General features: G+C 42.6%; 2 protein-coding genes across 2 annotated transcripts; one reads left to right on the top strand and one right to left on the bottom strand.

Annotated features, from left to right (window-relative positions):
- The first annotated feature begins 810 nt into the window (after nt 1-810).
- ROPN1L (rhophilin associated tail protein 1-like) lies at nt 811-6,535 on the top strand. Its single transcript, XM_010024222.1, has 5 exons — nt 811-941; nt 3,004-3,127; nt 3,299-3,460; nt 5,773-5,948; nt 6,472-6,535. The coding sequence occupies exons 1-5, from the start codon at nt 811-813 to the stop codon at nt 6,533-6,535; spliced, it is 657 nt and encodes a 218-aa protein (XP_010022524.1).
- Nucleotides 6,536-8,204: 1,669 nt separating this feature from the next.
- SNRNP48 (small nuclear ribonucleoprotein 48kDa (U11/U12)) lies at nt 8,205-15,953 on the bottom strand. Its single transcript, XM_010024223.1, has 7 exons — nt 15,865-15,953; nt 14,972-15,046; nt 12,209-12,397; nt 11,167-11,288; nt 10,619-10,734; nt 9,424-9,588; nt 8,205-8,475 (listed from the first exon to the last, which is right to left on the bottom strand). The coding sequence occupies exons 1-7, from the start codon at nt 15,917-15,919 to the stop codon at nt 8,436-8,438; spliced, it is 762 nt and encodes a 253-aa protein (XP_010022525.1). The 5' UTR covers nt 15,920-15,953; the 3' UTR covers nt 8,205-8,435.
- Nucleotides 15,954-15,983: the final 30 nt, after the last annotated feature.

The raw sequence follows: 15,983 nt of genomic DNA, 5'->3' as shown, positions 1-15,983 counted from the left end.
TCGTGGCTGAGGCAGCCTGACCTGCGCGCCTGCAGCTGTTGGGTTTAGCTTTGTGCCAGGTACCTGGGGCTGGTTTGGGGTGAGTGAGCGGAAAAGTAGAAGGTAGGAGCAAGGAGGGGTGGGAGACATGAGATGATCTCTGTGTTCAGCAAGAGAGCTGAGTGGGGCAGACCTACCGGGAGAGCTGTATGAGCAAAGCACCGTGCATAATTGCAGCACGCTTTTTGTTCATCAGAGTGTAAGGTTTTCATGTGAAGTCTGCCCAGAGCACAAATTAGTAGCTTTTTCCTGCGGCTTTGGTTGGTTGGGTTTTGTTTTGTTTTAACGTGTAAACACAGTATAAACTTGGTAGTCTGCATACTCCAGCGTCTGTACAAAAACGGCAGTACTCTCCTTGGTGTGCAGTAGTGAGTTGTCACCACAGCTAGCTTTCACGCTGGCATGAGTGGTGTGACTTGTCTGCACTACCAGCCTGACAAGTTCGTACTGCGGTAGGCTTGAGGAAAAAAATCAGTTTAAAACAATCTGCAGATACGTGTTAAAGCCTTGACCGGAGCTGCGGCTGGGGTCCCAACTCCAGTCTTCTACTCGGTGTTGACACCAAGGTTGTTTGGAGATGCACAGTGCCCATCTGCTTACCCTTCTGAGTCTGTCAGTTCTCCAGTAGCCCAAGCTGTTGAGTAGGACAGGAGGGAGTTTGGGTAGCAGGTGAGCCCCATGTGCACACACAGTGTTTCATTCACATTCTGCATCTGTGAACTGCTGGCTTATTATTTCTTTCAGGCCCGTATGACTGAACACAAACCAACCATGCCTCTTCCAGAAACCATGTTTTGTGCTGAGCAGATAAGAATCCCCCCCGAGCTACCTAATATTCTGAAGGAATTCACCAAAGCTGCTATTAGGACTCAACCTCATGATGTTTTGCAGTGGTCAGCTGCGTAAGTATAATGTTCACATAACAATGTAGTGTTATGTATATGGACACACAAAATCTCACTGCTGTTTATTGTACAGTGAAGCTGGCTTTGACTTCTAATCCAACCTGTATATTGCCTGCGTGCATCTGGGCCTTTTAAAAATGGTGTAGTACTTGATATGTTTCACTGAGGTTTAGGACTGGCATATTTCTGGAATAGTTTGGTTTCCAGACAGAAAAATGCATCTTAATTTTTTTTTTGTTATTAATTTCTCTGCCCTGAAGACCAGATATTTTTCTTTTTTCTTTTTCTTTTCCTCCTTCTCTCATGCGAGACATAATTCTTGTAATTTAAGGGAAACCTAGAAAATAGCTTTCTCATTCTTAAGCTTGCTTAGGTTTCAGTTTTTTGTTTCCACAAGACACAAAATTAAGGAGTGTCCTTAAATGTTACTGAAATAGGAAAAGTTTCTGAAAAGTTGCAACTTATAGGGGATAGTACACATAATAAACCTCTCACTGTAAAGTTGATTTAAGATGCTTAAATATTTCTTCTTTAGCTTCTTTTTTCTTTTACCTCAACTGCTCACTATCGTTTTTTCCTGTTCGTGTGGACAAGCTCTTGAAAGGTATCTATCTGTGAGATGTTCTCAGTTGGGGGGATGGAAAAACCTCTGTAATGTGTACCTGAGGGAGGGGAGGCTGTTGACAAAGCCAGGCTGGAGTGGGGCTTGTCCATTAAAGAGAAAATATAGCCCTGAAGCTGAATTGCTACAGCTGCAGTGTGGAGAAAGGCAGCGGGACCATCCCAAAACGGCATGGCCTGCCTTGGGAACGAGATGGAGGTGGGATGTGGCGTACCTCTGGGTGATGGATATGCAGTGAGTTTGCCCCAGCTGAGCAGTCGGAAGCAGCAGATGCTATGGAAGGCAGCCTGAGCCTACGAGGGTATGTGGCTGGTGAGAGCAGGGGCAGTGTGGCACTGCCATGGCCATGCTGCCAGCCGTACCCCAGCTTCTGCTTGAAGACTGCACTTGCTCGGTGGGAGGAATCCCTGCAGAGGGGGAAGTGGTTGCTGCTGATTGCACATCGCTCTTTCTGGAATATGCTCTGGTGTGAGAGCACCTGTGGCGGAGCAAGGTCTGGACCTGGGAGCCACATGAAGTAGAGCAAAGCTGTGGCTTCACACTTGCTGCCAATGTAGTAGTGCTTGTCCCTGTGAATAATCAGAAGGGGAAATAGATCTGGCTGAAAAATAGCCCAGATGTTCTATGTATATACATGTAACATGTTATATGTACACACATACCATGCCTCTGTTTCTGAACAGCCACGCTTAGCTCTGCCGTGCTGCTTGCTGTGCATTTTGGCAAGTACTGGGACAACATGGGGTAGCCTTGGCATGGACATGGGTGCCAGGGCAGGTGAGGGAGGATGAATGGAGAAACCCTTAAATTAGGCCTACTACTGACTGAGTGAAAACTGAGTTTTGCTTGCACTATTCAATCGCCAGATTGTCAGCTATGGCAGACATGATTGCTGTTAGGGCTGTGGTGGCCTTGTAATGAAAAGGATCTAAATCTAACTCCCTTTCTGCTCTAGTCTTACAGTTTATTTTGGAGTGGACAGAGATAGCAGAAATGCTGATGAGAGTTGCAATGTAAATAACCAGTTGTGCTTCTTGGGTAGCATGTGAGGGGAATGTTAAGCAAATGAGCCCTCGGGTGCTCGTCAGTCAAACAGGAAAAGCAAGTTTTCGGTTTGCAAGCACACTCTGATGTTAATAAATCGTTGCCTTTGCCAAGAAGGGGTGAGTATATCATGCACAAATAAGTTAAATGCTTGAAGAATTATTAGAATGTCTTAAAAAGGAGTGTGTAAAGCCTAAGGATTGTGGTTTCCACTAAAATGAGAGGTGGTATCTGGGCATGGGGAGATGAGAGTTGTGCGCATGGGCAGCTTGCTGAGTGCTGCTGTTCCTGCATGGGAGTGTGTGGATTCATTCACTGGAGTGTAACAGCTTTTTTCTGTGCAGCTTGCAATGGCCATAGGCATTGAAGTGTGTTCTCTTCCCATTCACTTAGGTACTTTTCAGCGTTGTCAAAAGGTGAGACCCCTCCTGTGAAGGAGAGGCTGGAAATGCCTTTAGCAATGGAGAAAACAGATGCTGGTTTGACCCTAGGACTCCTTAAAGTCTTGCACAAACAGGTATAAAGGAGCCTTTACCAAATGCACAATCCTGTCAATGACTGCTGATGTGTCGGGTTTGGTTGGGGAAACTGGTTGTCAAGTATCTGGTGTATTTTGGGGAGGGAAAGTGTTCTTAGTTTCATTCTGGTTTTCAGAGTTCTTACTGTGGTACCATGATTTTGTTTAAAGCTTTCTCCCAAAGACATGGTGAATGTTGCAGAACTGAAGGAGAAATGGAAGCACTTGTGCTTGCCAGAGGAGCAACTACAAGTTATCCTGCAGTTGGATGACTTTGGCGAGGAGGTGGAATGGATGAAGTTTCTGGCACTTGGGTGCAGCATGCTCGGCAAGGTATGTTAACAGCAGCAGCAGCAGCCCTCGTATCCAAACGCAAATGGTCATATATGATCATGTCTGAGGTAGATCACAGAACAATTGGACTTGGGGATTGCTTTTGCAGCAGCTGGAAAAGTGGCCTGTGTGTTTACTTCTGTTCCCCATCAGCTTTTGATCAGGAAAGCTTAACCAGAAAGGCAGCTAAGTCCTCAGCTTACTGGGAGGGCATTAGAAGAGCAAGCATGTCTGCAGGGAGCTTGGACCATGAGAGAGAGGATCATAGAGGAATAATGTTTATGGCATCAAATTAATGGTGCTTATGGCATCAGTATAAATGTCTGCGAAGGAGAACTGGAGGGAGAAATTAAAACATCAATTTATAATTGATTGTGCAGTCAATTAAATTTTCACAGAAGCAGTTAATGTTACTAAATCTAAATTTAATTCTTTTAATGTCAGTAATAAAATCTCAGCAGAGCATTTCAACAGAATAAGCGATTATAAAATGCTCTAAGATGATGATTTTATGAAGTATAATGCTGCTAATGATTTCTGCAGTAGGGAAGAAGGGGTACTAAAAAGAAAGTGCTTATTAGATAATATTTTGACAATCTTGCAATCTCTGGAAGTCCTGAATGTTGACCTGGCCAGACGATGGAATGATGTGTGTGTGTGTGTGTATACATAGATTAATTTCAACTGTGTATTTCTTGATTCCAGTCCCACCCCCCAACATGATTTTGTATTTTGGGCTCTTAATTAAAAAAAGTAACAGCAATATTACTTATTAGAAAAAAAATCAAAACCAGAGTGACAGGAACATCATTCTGATGGAGATAAGACAGGCTAAATTTACTTCCATCTATCCATCCTTTCAGATATTAAGTCAATTATTTGATTTCAGCTCTATGTAATGAAACCTAAACTTCAGTTTCCTAAACCAGAGAGGAAGACACACACAAGGAATCTTTTTCCTTAGCTGTAAATTATGCTTATTGTTAAATAAGGTCACAGTTAAGATACAAGAGTAGACAAGTCTGAACTTCATAAGAACACCGTTGATCTGAGGTATCTTTCTGCAAAGCACTGGTGTGTTTTCACAGCCTTGGAGAAATGACCACGCAGGTTAAATTGTCTTTCAAAGGTGGCAAAAGCAATGTAAATAACTTTGCTGCATTGTGAGAGAGCAGCCGCTTGGAATGGCAGGAGCGGCTGTAGAGGGGTAGCAAACTGCAGGGGGTAGATAGAGTCTGCCATCATATAGGCAGCTGCCTCTCCTTCCCCAGAAAGGCCACCCAGGGGAGGAACTACACTAGATAAGCTGTTCAAGGATTATAAACTGTCCCTCCTCTGGCCTGCGTTCTACATATTGAACAGATACTGTATTTATTTAAAATATTGCTGTTCTACCCTTACGAAATACTTACCTTTTTTCAAAGGCATTGCTTGCTTGTTAATGAATAGGAAAGGGTATGTTTTGAAAAGATTATAGCAAAAATGTTACAAATTGGGTTAAAAAAGGCCTCTGTGTGTGATTTTTTGTTCGTTTTAATGGCATCCAAACAGTCTTTGACTCAGTGAAGCTCCATACTGAATTTTTCCACGTATTTCCCCATGTAACTCAGCACCCATTGGGCACTTTGCTAGGGCAGTGTACTGAATAAAGGATTTTTTCAAAGTATATTTGGAACTAATACCTTGAAGCATGTTTGTTTTTAAGGGAACTTGGACATTATTGGGCTTTGACTAAACTGGAATATGTCTGAAATGCTTTATGCCTTAGAGCTTTTTCTACTAACTACTATAATGGGACTTGCACACAAATAAGGAAAACAGTAAATATCAGCACTCCTAAAAGTTAATATCATATCATATTATAATGTCATAATAAAAATCAAACCACTAGCAATTTTCTGGGTTTTGTATATTTTTCTGTCTTAACTGCTGCTGAGGACTCGTTTAGATCCATTGAGATAATAAGTACACGTATCTGTATCACTAGGTATAGTGACGATGGAGCTTTTACAGCAGCAGAACAGAGAGCAATTTGGCCATATGGGAGCTAGGGCTCAGGCTACACTGTGCGATCTTTAAACATCACAGGATTCTGGTATTTTTTACTCCTGACTTTAGTAGAACTTCATTACTGTTTCCATCCCTGGGCCTGCACTGGAGGGTACATTTGAGGTTGAAAGCTAGGCAACAACGACAAAGCCTTCATCTTTTACACTCTTAATTGCTTACAGTGTGGGTTTTGTCATGGTGTGCAAAGGATGCTCGTGGCTCTGATACTGTTCCTCTCATTTCTTGACTGAACCCCCCTGCAGTCCTTGCTGAGTTCAGTGAAACATGCCTGTGAAATCTTAACAAAGGACCCAGAAGGTGGAGCAGCTCGCATTCCCTTCGAAACGTTCTCATTTCTTTACTCATATTTGGCCAGTATCGATGGAGAGATACCAAAGGAGGAAGTTGAAGTATTCCTCCACAAAATTAAAGAGGAAGCGTAAGTAAAAATCCACACATGGAATTTTAATGTATTAGTCACCTCTGGGTTCTCCATAGACCTTTAATTTCAGGTGAGTAGTCTATCTTCACTTTGGATGGAGTCATGACGACAGGAGTAAAGGTTGACTGAGGTTCTGCCACCATCACTGATGGGCTCAGCCTTGGCCAGTGGCGGGTCCCTCTTTTAGACCGCGGGGCTTGGCTCCCATCGGGGCTCCACTGGACATGGGGGAAGCTTCTGGCAGCTTCTCACAGAAGCCACCCTTGTAGCCCTCCCACTACCAAAACCTTGCCATGCAAACACAGGTCCACAAACACAGGGGCTCAGAAATGCACAAGCACATAACTGAACTGATTTGTTTTGTGTTAATTACCAGTGTGACAATTTATTAGTACAAACCAATTTTTAATCACCCTGCTCTGGCTTGAAATTAATATAACCCTCAATTATCTTGTCCAGCACACTAAGATTTACCATGTTCCAAGTGTTGTTCTACAACATTTAATTTATTCCTTTCCAGGGACAGACAATCTGGCATGGTGCTGCTCAGAAACTTCCTGAGCCAGGCCTCAACACTGTTTTGATCAAGCCCACTCTTCAGCACCAGGTGAGAGAATGGAAAAAAAGGAAGAAACAAACGTGCAAGAAAATAATCTGTGTTCAAAGGACTGTTATTTGCACATTACATAAAAGATGACCCTCTCCTGGCACTTTCTTTTCTTTATCCGACTCCTGAACTCTTCCTTCAGTGGCCCTCTCGAATATTAATGCTCACACCTAGGGAGTGATACCTTCACTCACCTGTTTATATTGAGAAAAAGGTATTTTGGCATGGCTCTTCCTACTTATACTTTGTGAGTGACCGTAAAAAAAGCAGCAAACCACAGAATTAAACCGAGAGAAGACCTGTCAGCTGTACTTGGTGCATTTCTCATTACACTTCTGCTAGCATTAACCTTTTTTTTTTTTTGACTCTTACACAAAGCTTGTCTTTTGACTACCTTGTCTGCATGAATACGCTATCTCAAATGAATAGTTCTACCAAGCCTCAAGGGAAGTTCACGAGAACCCTGTGGCTGAGCTGGTAGAAGAAACATGAACTCAAAAAAGAACTGCAATGGTTCCATATTGGTTTCCCTCTAATTAGGACCCTTTCATAACTTAAGTAAGGCTCTTTTTCCATTCTTAGATAGACTTGTCTAATTCAGGATCTGCTTCAAAATACATCTTGTTTTCTGACAAAGCTACTGCATTTGTCATGTAGGTGAGGAATGAGTTCAGTGTGGTTTTGAGCTGGATAGCTGCAGTAGGCAGAGAAGTCTAAATCTTCTAAAAACTAGGCTTTTTAGTGACACCTAATCAAACTTAATTGCAGAAACGGTCGAAGTAAGAGACAGGACACAGTAAAACTAGAGAGATTCCACTGACAGCAGTGGCCAAAACCAGGAGCTTGTGGAGTGCCCTCTCCTGGCAACTCGATCAAACAGAAGAGTGTTGTAGGAAAGATGAGTCTGAAAGCTTGTTCTTTTATAGTTGCTTACTTTGTTGAGGTACCAAGCTTGGCTGATGATGACTGACCTTGCTGTAGTAGATTGTGTGAGGAATTAACTGGAAACTGATATAATAAATACCTCACCGAAGTTAAGTGAATCTTCCTGCACGCCCTTAATATGTACCTGCATATCTTAAGTCTTACAAGTTTTATCAACCTCTAACACTTACATGTTAGTCTACAGGATGGGAATTCCTCCTAGTTATTTCTAGAAGTAAATGGGTATGCACCTGGTGTTTGAGAATGGCAGTCAGCAATGTATCCTTGGTGCCTCCCCACTAGTTTCTGTAGAGAGCTATATTCTCATCATCTTTGCCAGATGACATTGATCCTCGATTTCTTTGAGCATGAGGAACAGCTGGGAACAGCAGCTTTCCCATTATGGTCCTTTTACCATTAGCTGTGGTTGAAGACACTTCAGCCTGTTGGAGAACTCTGAAATGTGCCCTCTCCCCTCTGGTTCATATGGTAACCAGGCAGCAAGTGCTGTCTTTCTGGAACCCTGCTCCCAGAGGTGACAGTGTCAGGTGGGAGGGTACGAGGGGAGCTCTCTGCATGCCTTTTCCATTTGTAATTGATCCCAGTCTCCAGGGTGTAGTACTATACCCACTGTGTGCAGGCCAGGAAGGCAAATTAGTACAGCCTCTCCCAGATTTCATTCTTCAGCCTTGTGAGGCTAAACTCAGTATTGTCTCATAGATGAGATCAATGTTATTAAGAGATGCATTGGTGTCACAGTTATACACATTTTCTGATGTACACTGCTTCCATCCTGACAAACCGTAATGCTTTTAAGTCTCCCAGCATAGCCGTGATGTAACACCAGTATTATGTACATAGCGTTACTGTCCCTGGCACAACAGCAGTAATGATAGCTCTTGTGCAAGTCATTTTCTGAACAGCTGACAAACAAAATAATCAGGTTCTTGCTTCTACTTTCTTCTTTTATGGTTGTGATACTTCTCTTCATCCCTGAAACAAAACCACAAACATTGTGTGGGCTGTTAGGCTCTGACTGACAGAATCTGAAGGAAAAAAAAAACACTTGGAAAATGGAAAGTGTTCGTTAAATGTAATGATGCCTTTTTCTAAGGAAAAAAAGTAAACTACTTTAAGGCAGTTTATTTCCTATGCTGTTTAATCAAAGCCTTGTCATGCAGTGCCATAGTGGCAATTAGTTTAGGATGAATGGCATCACTGGGAAAAGAAGCCAGTTTTGAGATAAGCAGTCATCCCCTCCTCTGCAGTTACCTACAGCATTTCTTCCATACACACCAGGGACAATGAAGCATTTCTGCTGCCCAGCAGCTTAAGTCTTTGCTCACACACAGGTCCCACACTCCTATGGACTTGCAGGTGCAAATATGCCCTTGTTGATGGCATTAGAAGTGTGGCCTAAATTTTTCTTTTGCCTAGAAATATATCCGGAACTACTGAAAAAAAGCAACACTGTTTTAAAGCATCTACCTTTGAAAAGCTACTCAAGTGATTGTGTGTATATATGTATTGGTGAAAACAAATAATCTTACTGATTAAGTCAAGACCCAGTGCAAACTAGAGCAGAGATCAGCATTACACATGACAAGCATACATCACTGGTTAAACAGACAACATGTACCCCTGTGCCTATGTTGGTCAAGGAGTAAAATAGCCTGTGACAGTACTGTGCTAATCCTGCAGCATGCAGCTCAAAGTGTCACCTTTCAGATGTGAGGGTGAATTCTGGATCACAGTTTATGATCTCAGCATGTTCTGTTTAGCATGAGTAGTTCCATGCCGCTGGCTTGTTATACAGTGTGGAGTTGAGCCTAGCTTTTTAACTGAAAAAGATACTCCAATTCTCTGCACTAATTTCTTACAGACAATGGCTACAGCTGCCTGATTCAGAGGCACACTTCAACTGTCACCATGTCTGCTCACCTCTCTCTTTTTCTCCGAGAAGCTCTGTCTTTGCCTCTTTCACGACTCCTCCTTCGTTTACTTGGACTCCTGCTGCTCTCTCTCCTGTGCCTGGTGCCTTCAGTATCCTTAAAGCTTCCTCCAGACTGCCGGGAGTCCACCGAAGCTGACCGCCTGTCTTCCTTCCTGAAACAAAGGTTATTGAGTCTATTCAGTAAAAACAGTTTCACAGCACCACATATAATGACCCAATTATGGTTTAAGTCAGAGGATGGATCTTTTATTAATGCTCTCCATCTCCCTAAGAAACACAATACATCCCCAAAAGGCCCAAAGTCCATGCTGAGAGGTACGTGCACCTCTCAGCACACTATTTCATACAGTTCTTACAAACACTGCCCCTCAGTCTTACACTCTCTGCTCATGAAACAGGAAGCAGTAGAAAGGGTTCACCCCATTTGGCTTTCAGTCCCTAACTCTTCAAAACCTGCCATAAGCCACTACCTACAGCTGGAGAACCCAGCAAGCCTGATCTCCTGTACGGCCTTTTCATTCACCTTCATTCTAATGCTGAAAACAAACACTTCGAGTGTCACCATTTAGTTTGTTTCAACAGCATTTTCATCTCAAAGATCTCCTGAAGAAGCACAAATAGAATACTGCTAGGTCATGACTCCATCTTCATTTCAGTGACAAATGTTTGGAACAGTGTGCAGTGTTGCTTGACACAGGCAGATAAATGTATAAACAAAACACGCTCCCAGTTAGCACAACAGCATTCACAGCAGTAAGAACTTTAAAGGGTCCTCATGTTTAGTAACTCAGAAAAACCTTTTCTCTCATATAATTTATATCACCACAGCATTTCCTGTCATGTGGTAGGGAAGGGGAAGAAATTCTCTCTTTCTGTCTCCAGCATATGCGTTTGGACACAAGAGGGAGCACTATTCATTCCCCAGCTCCACCAAAACCTACCTGTTCACCTGCATCACTTGGAACTTACCTTCTTACCCCTGAAAGCAAGCTAATAATTCCTTTTTCCCCCATCCCTCATAAAGGCAGAGCTTCTCAAGCAAGAAATTAATAGTATTTGTATAAAACAAACTGTGCATGTCTCAGCCAAGGTTGATACGTGCTACTAGAAGAAGGTGGTAGGATACAATTACAGGTTATCAACCCACTGACATGCCTGAGGAATTTGTCAACTGTGGCATACCTTCCTGCAGATTTTGACTTCCCTCCTTCAGACATCTCTGCATTATCCAGCCTATTCTCCTCCTGCCAATGATTGCTGAGTTCTTCCATATGCACACCAATCACATCCCGGATCACCTGGAGATTAAGATATAATAAAAAGAAGTAAGATGAAAAGCAGCATGTTATGGTACTGGCCTGAATTTGCAACTAGACAGCAGAAAGCAAACATCTCCCCCAAAACCTGTACATTGGATATTTGAATGGAAAATCTTATTTGCAGAACAGGTATTTCAGCAGAAATTTAAATAGCACCATTTTACAATAGACATTCAACTACATCTTGCTGCCCTTTTCACATTCAAAATGTCATAGTCAGAAACGCTCCCGTTATTTGTAACTTGCTGCAACAAACAAACAGATTCCTCTACGGTTTGTAACTCTAATAAGGCAGGGTACAAGAAGTGGAAAAAGACAGACATTTTCTTTGTGTGAAAGGGTACAGCAGATACCCTTGTTTATGCTGTTAAAAGCACTTTTGTGCAGAAAGTCCTTATTTTCAGATCTCACCTCAGTGTAAGACTTCTTTGTTATATGAACGTTCTTAGCTCTGTATGACTGCCGCCGCCTTTTGTAATCTCGCATTTCAGCCAGAATTTCAAGGTGGGACTTGGGACCTTTCTGACTATCATCTAGTGAAAAATGGGAAGTAAAACAGATGGTCATTAGCAGGACATTAGCACCTACACGAATGCAAGTCTGGGACTCTAGTGATAAAAGTCTGAACTGAACAATATATTGTGTTCTTTCTGAAGTTCCCCTCATATTTAGTAACCATTATGAATTCAGCACAAGCTTTGTCTCCAGCCGTCTTGCTAGCTGTTTACACAAGACTAAAAAGCCACTGAGCAAATCTGTTATGTGATCTCAGTCTCCCAACAGTGATCTAAATCAACATACGGGCTTGTAATTTGGTCAAACACCTACAAAATATGGGCTGTGTCTTCAAAGCCGGTATTACAGTAAGGCACAGAGACTGAGAAGGCCAGATTCTGTAAGTCATTTACCTGTGTAGATCACAAACACTATCTCCCACCTCCCCGGCAGAGCAGGGCCCACAGGGTAACAGAGGTGCTTATGTCGCACTTGGTACAGTTACAAATTGGCATGACTCAACAGGGATGAGAGGCCTCGGTCCAACACTCCCATTTGTATATTGCTCAAGAGCTCCATCGGATGACTGCCAACCTTTCTTGTTCGGCTTTTACTCTTAAGTGCTCTTTAATCTCATCATCTCTTACAGCAAATACTGTTCTGAACTGTGTGGTAAGTTGGCTACATCAAGCAACCTGTCAGTTGCAGCAAAGACAAAAGATTCATCCACTAAGATACACAATACATGTGCCAGGAGCAGAGCACCGAGGCACTCTCAGATGAAAAACAACATAAAGGATACCAAACTAGTGTTTTCAGATGCCAAGCCTTCATTGAGGCTTTTAAGAAAAGCATGCTTTTCACAATAAACTGTTCTGCTTGGCTTGCAACAAAACTCATCTAACTACACAAAATGAAAGTTCCAAGACAGAATTCAACAACAGATAGTTCTTCAAACCTTGAGTGATTTTTGCTGCTAAATCCACAAAGAGGTCACTGTCGTTTTCTGTTATTTGGGATCTAGACCTCTGTTTCTTTGTTTCCTCAACAACATAATCATAAAGAGCAAGGCGATCAGCTTGAGTCAGGTCACAGGTGAAACGCTTGTGATTTTGGGGAACTTCTACAGGTAGTAATGAGTAAGATCCTAGAGGTTGAACAAACAGCTGTTATTAGTAAAATAGCATAATTGTAGAGGAAAACACAGAAGCTCAACAAACAATAATGCAGGAAACAGCCATGCTTTTTTCACCCTTCTCCTACATTCCTGTGAGAATTTTCATCCTTCTTAATTTGAAAGCATAAAAATTGCTCAAAGGAAAAAAAAAAAGGCCCAAATCCCTCCCCAGCTCTATGCAAGCTGTGTAACCTTTCTTGCTTACACTCTTAGTTACAGGTTTTCATACACTTTGAAGGGATCACATTAAAGTAGACCAAAAGGACACTCTTTATGGTCCCATCAATTTCAGCTCATGGCTTACAAGAGAGGAGGCACAAGCTCCAACTTGTGCGTTTGTCTTACTCCTAAAATTTTCTGTAAAGTACCATCTGCAAAATACCTGCTCCTCTGCCAATGAGAATGAAAGCTAGGAGACTAAATAACTGGACACTGCAAATCAGTGTCACTCACACTGTTACTTTCTATTAGAGGCTGCCACAGGCATTTCTAGCTAAGAAGGCTACAAAGGCACTTTCAAATGCTCCAGATTAGTTCAAGTAACTAACTGTAATGTTATGAAAATACACACAATGCCTGCATTCTTTCCCTGAATGATCAGCCGAGTACTTGCTCTTCATATTTCCCAGTTAAAACATATATCCTCCAAACAAACAATAAATCCATTCTCAATCCATTGCAACAGCAGCAAAGCGACTTCCGTAAGGATACAGGATACAGTATTATAGGATATTGCCTGCAGAAAAGCATTTTACTCGAGGACATTCCAATTCCCAGCAACCCCTGACCTGATCTCCCTAATCCTGCTCCCCACAATGCGACCTTCTCCCTGCAAGGGACAATCCCACACAGACATACCCAGACAGACAGAAGAGCCAACATGGAAGATACGATTTATGCAGGAGCCTGCACAACAGCAGAGCTACTGCTTCTCTACATTATTCAACACCTAACAGAAGCTGGGCTCTCTTTCACCTCCTGCTTTCACTAAAGACACCAAACAAGAGAAAGAGGAGCCACAATAACTATGCAACAAACCTAGAAGACACGATTTTGTCATTACTGTACTTGAAGCTGAAACCAGAACTTTCCCAGTCCAAACTAACAGATTCAAACATGAAAACAAGAATTTAATTTTAAAAATGCACTGTTCTTACAGGGTCATGGAAGCCCGTAAAAATGCCTTAATAGTTAAGTGCTTGTAATTTTGCAAGACTTTTACAGGTTGTGATTAATACCAGCTTTCCTGTACCATTACAAACCTAGCTTAAGGAAGACTTTAAATTAGACAAACAATACTAAGTCAGTAAATCTTACAACAGGCCAAGATACCACAATGAGAACTACCGTAGGACAGTTTTAGTGTTATCTTCAGAGAAACACAAGCCTGCAGTAAAAACTGGGTAGCAAACACTAGCACCTAGTGGTTCACAGATGTACCTTTGCAATGCACCACTTGATAAAGGGTTTATCTGTTTCTTCTCTACTTGGACGTGTTTGTGTCAAATTAATGAGTGACCACTTCCCTCCAGAGGAAATGCACCAGATGTGCTCCAAACATGAAAGCTCCTTCCCAAGCAACCGCCTGTTAAGGTCCTGCTTGCTATGCCAGAGAAACAAAGTCAACATGAAAAGCTATGCCTGAGCACGTGCTGCTCTATTTGACCATCAGGAAAGTATGGACACACTTTTCTGTCTGCACATACATGTTTGGCAAACTAAAGGACTACCAACAGTAAATGCTGTGTCTTTCAGGTGTTGCACTAACTTCCTAACCATACGCTGCAGCTCTACAGTGGTTTCTATAGGCACTCCTACTCTTCTGCTCTGTCTCAGTCTGAACCTTCAAAGCAAAGCACAGCTGACTCTTAACCTGGTCCCCAGACTGGTCACAAAACCCGCAGGAAAATGAAACAGAAAGGAACTAACGAGCAGTGGCAAAAGACAACATGTTTGCAGATGCATTAACATATTTCTTGTACAACTTCTTAGGACAGTCTTGAAACAATCCAGTATAATAATACATGTTATTTAGGTTTTGATTCGAGGAGTGGTGGATAAGCACATACAACTTATGTCCAGTAATTAATTCTTGAACAAAACATTACATGAAGAACCATCACACAAAGAACAAGGCTGAATGCAGCATTAGAATAGTTCAGGCCACAAAGCGCAGAAGGAAACGCAGTCAGAAAGTAAAGCAGATAGTGGGATGGGAAATGAAGGACTAAGTGCTTTAAGAAACTACCGAATTTTGCAGTTTTGATCTTCTAGTTCTCTCTGCAGAGAACTAGTTCTCTGCAGAGAACTAGAGGTGTGAGCACAACAGACTCAAGTTCTCTTATCAGGTTTTCTCTCCAATTAATTTCTCTCCAAGCAGAAAAAGTAGTTATGCTCCAAAAAACACAGGGAAGGAATATTAAAAATAAGTTAAAAAAGTCTCATAGCAGTTCACAAGCGGAATGAGGAAGCTGCGATGGCGGAGACAAGAGGAGCTCTCTAAGAGACCTGATAAAGTTGCTTCAGTGTCTGCTTGTTACTTACCTTCGCTGTAGCCTGCACCTTCTTTGGCACTTTGAGCTCTAGCTTGTTTAACAATGTGAAACTGTAGATCTTTATCTGCAGACACAGAAGACAAAAATATCACAGAACTTTTACATGGAGTACTTGGTAGGGGTAGTCTTTATTCCCCAACTTCTATTATGAGACTTATGGTACGTTACAGAACATTGTAGTTTATTCATGCAAAAGGGAAGGTCCAAACTAAAAATATCATTTCAATCTAATCCACATTTGAACTGAGGGGAGGGGGAAAAAAGTAACAAAAGGATTTCTGAGTTAAAGGGATATGGGGATATGGAAAAAGACATGCTCGTATGTTGCAACTCTCTTCCGTACTGTTTATATACCCCCAAACTCTAGGGCCAGTTTTTCCATCTTCTAAGCCTGTGTTTTAATTCACTTCCTGCACTCGGTACAAGGAGAACATAGGAAGAACCTAGAAAACAACCTAAGAGGAAAAAAACATTCCTCCTTGGGTGTCAAGATGAAAATAACCAAGTGACCTACAGAGCAGAATTCCACAGCGACAGAAGCATGACAAGGGTAAAACAAGACAAATCACAATAGTGAGAAAATAAACCTACTGATGGAAAACTCCCATGTTTTTTAGGAGGCCTGACAAGGCTGACAAGGCATTGGGGTGTGCTACTGCAAGGACCCAGACTCTGCCCCATGGGGTCTCCCTTAAACGCCATCCTCAGCTTCTCCCAGCGACCTCTTTGCAGACCTATCCCCTGCCCCTCCCTGATAGTCTCCCCTCGGGCATCTCCCCTCAGCCCCTCATCCTCCGCGCCTCCCCTGGGGTGTCCCATCGGTCTCCCCTCAGCCCCAGCTGTCCCCTCCCCGAGGCGGGTTCGGCCCCCGCTGCCGCTCACCCATGGCGACGGTGGGAACCTTCAGGTTTTCGTAGAAGAAGCTGCAGTCGTACATCTCGGCCTGCGGGAACAAGCGGCGCAGTCAAAGCCCCGGCGCCGCCCCCAGCGACACCAGCTCC

The sequence above is a fragment of the Nestor notabilis genome, unplaced genomic scaffold (genome assembly GCF_000696875.1).
Source record: "Nestor notabilis isolate BGI_N333 unplaced genomic scaffold, ASM69687v1 scaffold28211, whole genome shotgun sequence".
Lineage (NCBI taxonomy): Eukaryota > Metazoa > Chordata > Aves > Psittaciformes > Psittacidae > Nestor > Nestor notabilis.
The sequence above is the reverse complement of the archived record's forward strand: the minus strand, read 5'-3'. Positions and strand labels throughout refer to the sequence as shown.